At 33.2% G+C, this 8315-nt stretch overlaps 1 protein-coding gene across 1 annotated transcript; it reads right to left on the reverse strand.

Annotated features, from left to right (window-relative positions):
- Positions 1 to 695: 695 nt before the first annotated feature.
- Positions 696 to 4131, reverse strand: LOC111083322 (platelet glycoprotein 4-like; the record flags this gene model as incomplete). Its single annotated transcript, XM_022379789.1, has 3 exons — positions 696 to 787; positions 1177 to 1413; positions 3987 to 4131. Coding segments are annotated over 3 exons (474 nt in total), but the record flags the coding sequence as incomplete, so codon positions are not given.
- Positions 4132 to 8315: the final 4184 nt, after the last annotated feature.

The raw sequence follows: 8315 nt of genomic DNA on the forward strand, positions 1-8315 counted from the left end.
ACAAGTCCTTTCTTAATTAAAACTAGTTTATTCTTTCTCGATACAACTTTGTAATACACTTAACTTTTATAAGACACGCTATAAATCACAGTGATTCACACACACTTTACTTACCGTGCCTACTGTACTGTTCGCTTGACTCAGTTATCTCTATCTTCAATCTATCTGCATATCTCTCTCTTCTTTTATTTGCCGGGCTTATATATTAAAAAAGAGGGCGTCCCGAACAAACTAGGAAATTCACGATAATTCGAGAAACTCCACGCACACGCCACCAGCGTCAATGCGTCAGCAGAGTCACGTGACTTCCGCTGTCGTAACAATATATATATATATATACATATAGTGCCTAGACTACTATTACGTTTGCCTTTGAATTTTTATAGTAATCACCTATTTCCACTGAATTTAAGGCATGACGACGACCAGGCTTTTTCCGTAATATATCACCAAAGTAAAAATTCTTTTTATCTTGGAGTTGTTCCAAGAAATGTAAAACCCAAGAGCAGATAACCTCTGACCTACCCTGGTTTCAATTACATTTTAATTCTTTATTTATCTTACCTAAATAACTACCACCGTGAATGGAAATATTATGTCTGTCGTATCTCAGTGAGGAATAGTAGAGTGGTTGATCTGTTGTAATATATTCTCTTCTGCTTTCTTAGAATTAATATTAAAACGTTAACACTCACTGTTTATTTTTCCATGTGTTAACAATTGTGAATTTACTTGAGTCACCTATTCCAGTAAAAACTGAAAAAATTCCACTTGTTGTGTCATTTTTCTGTAAGAAAGAACACAGAAACATTACATTCTTTACCTGAAACTGCAATTTGTAGAAACTTATAAACCTTTCTTTCCTGGTTTGCTTTTAACAACTTCAGTAAATGTTTTAACTTTAAGTTATGCTCATTTGTAAAGTGAAGTCAGGCTCTAACAAACAACTCGTTTCATGAAGACGAGAAACTCACTTGAAGTAAAAATTTATATCAGAGACGGCTCGTATGGGTATTAATAAGTTTAATTATAATAAAGTACAAGAACAACGTTTCGACCTTCTTAGGTCATCTTCAGATTAACTAGCAGTCTCTGCTATACAAACAACTAGTTTCTTCACTTTCAACTTTAGAACATTATGGGATTATACTTTAATAACTACTTCAATAAACTTACTCCATAGAACAGACCAAAAGTGTTATTGGGTAGCAACTGAGGCAGTTTGACGAAGGGTTGTACCAGTCTGCTCAAATCCTTCAGTAGTCGAACTTCGTATCCGTCAAAAAGAATTTGTCGAACCATTCGTTTCACAATCAACTCTTCCTTGTAATGCTTTAGCAAGGAACTAAGAATTGGCATGAAAAGTGGTTGAATAATTCTTGAAATTTTCTCCGTTGCTATTTTGGCAATTCCCTGAAAATTAGAACAGTAAAAATGTCCATAAATAAACACTAGTTTTGAACAAATATAATAAATTATACGTAACTTAAGTAAATTGGAAGTATCTAAAAAAATGCAATTACAAAAATTTGCTTCATTGCTTACAAATTCGAATTCAACTCGAACCTTATTATTACTGACAGTATCAACTGGATCCCATCAGGCTTTAATACACAAACCTGCTTGTGAGTCCTTGAAGTCTGTTGGATATTCAAGATTGTTTAGTGTAAAAGTTATTATTTATTTTGTTTAGGGATTTAATATTTAATGATTATTTAGTTTTCATAACAAGAGTGTTTAAAGTTAATTATTTTAAAAGCGATAGTTATAACAAATTTCGTTATGTAACTCGATAAGAGTCATACGTTGTGTATGTAGTTCAACTGTTGTAATATGACGTCACCTTACTCGAACCTTCGGTATGTTTCACGTTGCCTTAAATGAGTATTGTTACATCATAGCATCTCCTGGTTTGTAAAAAGTTCTAGGCCTCAGTTGGACAAGATATATATATATATACATATATAGGCGACCAAGTGAGCTCAAGTTAAGTCAGAAAATGTTAAGTTAGTGAAAGTGAAATTAAACTGCGTGATTGTTAGTTTAGCCATAGCGGCGATACTTTAAAGTGAGTTTCACAATATAACAGGAGAATAATTCATCTTGTCAATTGGACTCTAAAGTAATTGAATCAGCCTGTGTGGTCTTTTGACAAGAGAATTACTTAGAATTTTAGATACAATCATTTAAACAATTTTTGTACATATTTTTCACTTGTTTTGAATATATATTATTCTAAAATAAGTGGATTGTGTGCTATCCGTTTATTGTTCGAATTTATCGCCAATATACACCCACTGTAAAATAATCCTAATTAACATATATAAAACCTTGAATTTGGTGTCTGCGACAGGACTATACATTGGTAAACGGCGGTAGAAGCAGACGTGAATGACAGCGCAACTAGGCCTATATATGTACAGCTATAATGATGACGAAAATACTGAAGTTTACAACCACACTATTTAAACACGTCAGCATAGTTTGATAAATGGATAGAAAAAAGTGAACGTCTTGGGTTAAAAGGTAGTGAACTACAAGAGTCTGTTAGACAACAAAGCTATCTAGAATCAGAAGAGCATAGCGAGAGAAGAGAGGAAGAAGAACTGAAAGAAAAAATTGAGTGAAAAGAGAGACTGGAAATATATATAGAGAGAGATAGAATAAGAGCACAAATTAAGAAAGAAGAAAATTAGAAACTAGAAATAGAGAGAATAAGAGTACAACAAAGAGCTCAACCAACAGAAAGAAGAAGGATTCAAGAATGACAATGGGGTCAGGGTCAGCTGACCCAAGCTGCCCAAATTTGATGAACAGAAAGATGATATAGACACTTTCCTGGAGAGATATGAAAGATTCGCCCAAATTCAGAACTGGGACAAAGGTGACTGGGCAGTCTATCTCAGCCAACTTTTCACAGGAAAAGGCCTACAAGTATGTGTAGGCACGACGTCAGAAGATGCCATGGACTATGACAAATTAAAAGTGGCCTTGCTGAAATGATATGAACTTTCTGAAGAAGGTTTTTGTGAATTATACTGCGTGATTGTTAGTTTAGCCATAACTGGTGAAATTGTAAACCGAGTTTCACAGTTAAACAGGAATAATGAGAATAATCTGTCTTGTCAAAGGGTGTTCTAAAGTAGTTGAACCAGTCTGTGTGGACTTTGACGAAAAGGAGACAATTATTTAAAGTTCTGGATACAACTATGGTAACCCACGGGGTAATGCAAGTGAACTTATCGCAAATTGTATAGTATTAAACAAAGTAGAGAAAAAATAATTTGTCTCGTCAATTGGATTTTAAGGTAACTGAATTACCCTGTATGGACTTTTGACAAGAAAAGATAATTATTTAGAGTTTTAGGTGCAACTGTGATATCCCATAGTGTAAAATATTTTTGTACATACGTTTCACTTGTTTTTAATATGTGTTATTTTAAAACAAGCGGATTGTGTGCTCTCCATTTATTTTTCGAATTTATCGACAACAAGTCACAGACACCTACTATAAAAGAATCCCTGCCAGGGGCATCAAGAGCAAGCCCAGACCCCGGGATCAGCAACATCATCGAGCCACCTTTCATTCTATCTATTGACTTTTGCTGATTTTTCATAAAAGAAATTTAGATGAAAAATGTATTCATAAATCCACGAAAAAACAGTGCCATTATAGCTCTTTTAGTAGTATGCATTTTAAGTGAGCTTTGGCATATCCCACTTTCATGCCCCGTAGCCCCCACTCTCTTCAGCCATGATCGCAGCCCACATATAAACATACCCTCAATATTCAAATTAAATCAACTGCCTAGCTACCCTGTGTAGTTCATACACGAAATGAACAATTACTATACACTGGGTGTTAAAAAAGGCAAAAACATAAAATTCCGTAATGGTAATAAATTGTATAAAAACAAGTTGGAGCAGTTTCAGATATAATATTTATTGTATTGACATTATATAAAAGCTGTGTATTTTATATTTACCAATAATGGTGCATTCACCACATACACCATTTCCTCCTGGGTCCCAACAGATAGATCTGGCTGGAATACGTAAGTTTTAACATCCTTGTACTGAACAGTTCCTTGTTTCTCATCCCAGCCAATAATTTCCTTTTTCCTACTTTGTCTAGCCGTAAGGAAAACAAAAACACCAAAATGTTGAAACTATATCTTACAAAATTTATTTAGAAAAAAATAACAAAGAAGTGTTTCTAAACAATGTAGCTGATACTCTTTTAACTCTTTAATATAATCCACATCACACTACAACCTCACAGTAGAATTCGAAATAACTCAATAACACAACAGTATAACACTGCCTATGTTGGTATACATGAATCCACATTGTGGAATCAAACTTTCTCTGTTGTAATACCAGAATCCAAACTATAGTATCACACTTTCTCTGTTGGTATGCTAGAATCCACGTTACAGTATACACCGTTTTGATCCAAGGTACACATAATGCTGTGTATAGATCGATTTGGTCTAAGTTACTTTTAATGTTGTGTATAGATCATTTTCGTCCAAGGTACACTTAGTGTTGTATAAAAATCGTTTTGGTCCAAAGTACACTTAATGCTATGTATATATCGTTTTGGTCTAAGGTACACTTAACGTTGAGTATAGAATGTTTTGGTCGAAGGTAGACTTAATGCTGTGTATACATCGTTTTTGGTCTACGGTACACTTAGTGCTCTATATAAAGCATTTTGGTCTACGGTACACTTAATATTGTGTATAGATCGTTTTGGTCCAAGGTACACATAATGCTGTGTATCCAACGTTTTGGTCTAAGGTACAGTAAGTTATGTATATAAATCATTTTCGTCCAAAATATACGTAATACTGAATATAAATCGTTTTGCTCCAAGGTACATTTAATGTGGTGTATATATCGTTTTGGTACAAAATACACTTGGTGTTGTGTATAGATCTTTTTGGTCTGAGGTACACGTAATGCTGTGTATACATCGTTTTGGTCCGAGGTATAGTTGGTAACTTATATAAATCGTTTTCGTCAAAATATACGTAATGCTGTATATAAATCGTTTTGCTTCAACGTATTCTTAATGCTGTGTATAAATCGTTTTGGTCCAAAATATACGTAATGCTGTATAAAACGCTTTGGCCCAAGGTACACACAATGCTGTGTATAGATCATTTTGTTCTAAAGTACACATAATGCTGTGTATATATAATTTTGTTCTAAAGCACACTTAATGTTGTGTATAGATCGTTTTGGTCTAGGTTAGTCTTAATGTTGGGAATAGATTCTTCTGTTCCAAGACACACTTAATGCTGAATATAGATCGTTTTCGTCCACTTATCGCTGTACATAAATCATTTTGGTTCAAGGTACATTTAATGCTGGTTATACTTCTTTTGGTCTAATGAACATTTAATGTTGTGAAAAGATCTTTTTCATCTAAGGTACACTTAATGCTATATATAAATCGTTTTGTTCCAAAATACACTTAATGCTCGATATAAATCATTTTGGTCTAATGTACACTTAATCTTGTATATATAGATCGTTTTGGTCTAAAGCACACATAATGTTGTATATAGATCATTTTGGTGTAAGTTACTCTTAATATTATGCATAGATGTCTAGGGCACAGTTAATGCTTTATATAGATCGCTTTGGTCCACTTAATACTGTATATAAATCGTTTTGGTTGAAAGTACATTTCATGTTGTGTATAGATCATTTTTATTTAAGGTACATTTAATGTGGTATATAGATTGTTTTTGTTCAAGGTACATTTAATGCTGTGTATAGACCGTTTTCGTCTAAGGTAAACTTAATGCTGTGTATAGACAGTTTTCGTCTAAGGTAAACTTAATGTTGTGTATCAATCGTTTTGGTCTAATTTACATTTGGTGTTTGCGTATAGATCGTTTTGGTCTAATTTCACTTAATGTTGTGTATAGATCGTTTTGGTCCAAGGTACAATTACTGCTGTGTATGCAGCGTTTTTGTCTAAGTTACACTTAATGTTGTGTATAGCTCGTTTTGGTCCAAAGTACACTTAATGCTGTGTACAGATCGATTTGGTCTAAGTTACTTTTAATGTTGTGTATAGATCGTTTTCGTCCAAGGTACACTTAGTGCTGTATATAAATCGTTTTGATCCAAGGTACACTTTATGCTGTGTATACATAGTTTTGGTCCAAGGTACACTTAATGCTGTATATAGATCGTTTTCGTCTAAGTTACACTTAATATTATGCATAGAAGTCTAAGGCACACTTAATGATTTATATAGATCGTTTTGATCCACTTAATGCTGTATATAAATCGTTTTGGTTGAAGGTACATTTCATGTTGGGTATAGATCATTTTTGTTTATGGTACATTTAATGTGGTATATAGATTGTTTTGATCCAAGGTACACTTAATGTTGTGTATAGCTTGATTTCGTCTACGGTAATGTTGTGTATAGATCGTTCTGGTAAAAAGTACACTTAATGCTATATATAAATCGTTTTGATTCAATGTACACTTAATGTTGTGTATAGATTTTTGGTCCAAGGTATACTTAACGTTGGGAATAAATTATTTTGGTCTAAGATACACTTAATGCTATGTATAGATCGTTTTGGTGTTGTGTTGTGTATAGATTATTTTGGTCCAAGGTAGACTTAATGTTGTGTATAGATCATTTTGATCTAAGGGAAACTTAATGTTGTGTATAAATCGTTTTGGTTTAATTTACATTTGGTATTTGTGTATAGATCGTTTTGGTCTAATTTCACTTAATGCTCTGTATAGATCGTTTTGGTCTAATTTACACTTAATGTTCTGTATAGATCGTTTTGTTCCAAGATACACTTAATACTGTTTATAGATCGTTTTGGTCCAAGGTACACCTAATGCTGTATATAAATCGTTTTTGTTCAAAATACACTTAATGCTGTGTATAGACAATTTTTGTCCAGGGTACACTTAATACTGTGTATAGATCGTTTTGGTATAATTTCATTTAATTCACTGTATAGATTGTTCTCTTCGAATTTACACTTAATGTTGTGTATATATAGTTTTGGTACAAGGTACACTTAATGCTGTGTATATATAGTTTTGGTCCAAGGTACACTTAATGCTGTATATATAGATCGTTTTCGTCTAAGTTGCACTTAATGTTGTGTACACATCGTTTTCATCCAACGTACACTTAATGCTGTGTATACATCGTTTTGGGCCAAGGTACACTTAATGTTGTGTATAGATCGTTCTGGTGCAAAGTACACTTAAGACTATATATATAACATCGTTTTGGTCCAAGTTACACATATTACTGTGCATACATCGTTTTGGTCTAAGTTACACCTAACGTTGTGTATAAATTGTTTTGGTCCAAAGTACACTTAATGTTGTGTATAGATCGTTTTGGTCTAAGGTAAACTTATTAATGTCGTGTACACATCGTTTTCATCCAAGGTACAATTAATGCTTTGTTTTCATCGTTTTGGTCTAAGTTACAGTTAATGCTGTGTATACATCGTTTTCTTCCTAGGTACTTAATGCTGTCTATAGATAGATTTAGTCCAAGGTACAGTTAATGCTCTATATAGATGTTTTTGGTCCAAGGTACACTATATGCTGTAAATAGTCGTTTTGGTCCAAGATATACTTAAGGTTGAGTATAAATTGTTTTGGTCCAAAGTACACATAATGCTTTGTATACATCGTTTTGGTCTAAGATACACTCAAACTTGTGTATACATTGTTTGGTCCAAGTTACAATTAACGTTGTGTGTAGATTATTTTGGTCCAAAGTGCACTTAATGTTGTGTATAGATCCTTTTGGTCCAAGGTACACTTAATGCTATGTATACATCGTTTTAGTCTAAATTACAGTTAATGCGGTATATAGATCGTTTTAGTCTAAGTTACACTTAATGTTGTGTAAAAATCGTTTTGATCCAAGGAAAACTTAACGTTGGTATAAATTATTTTGGTCTAAGCTACATTTCATGCTATGTATAGATCGTTTTGTTCTAAGGCACACTTAGTGTTGTGTGTACATAGTTTTGGTTCAAGGTACACTTAATGCTCTGTATAGATCATTTTGGTCCAAGGTTCACTTAATGCTGTGTATAGCTCGTTTTTGTCTAAGGTACACTTAATTTTGTGTATAAATCGTTTTTGTCTAAGGTACAGTTAATATTGTGTATAGATCGTTTTGTTCCAATGTACACTCAATGCTGTGTGTAGATTATTTTGGTCCAAAGTGCACTTAATGTTGTGTATTCATAGTTTTGGTTGGCCTACAAACCATACAACAACAACACATGTGAAAT

The sequence above is a fragment of the Limulus polyphemus genome, unplaced genomic scaffold, assembly GCF_000517525.1.
Source record: "Limulus polyphemus unplaced genomic scaffold, Limulus_polyphemus-2.1.2 Scaffold9063, whole genome shotgun sequence".
Taxonomy (NCBI): Eukaryota; Metazoa; Arthropoda; class Merostomata; order Xiphosura; family Limulidae; genus Limulus; species Limulus polyphemus.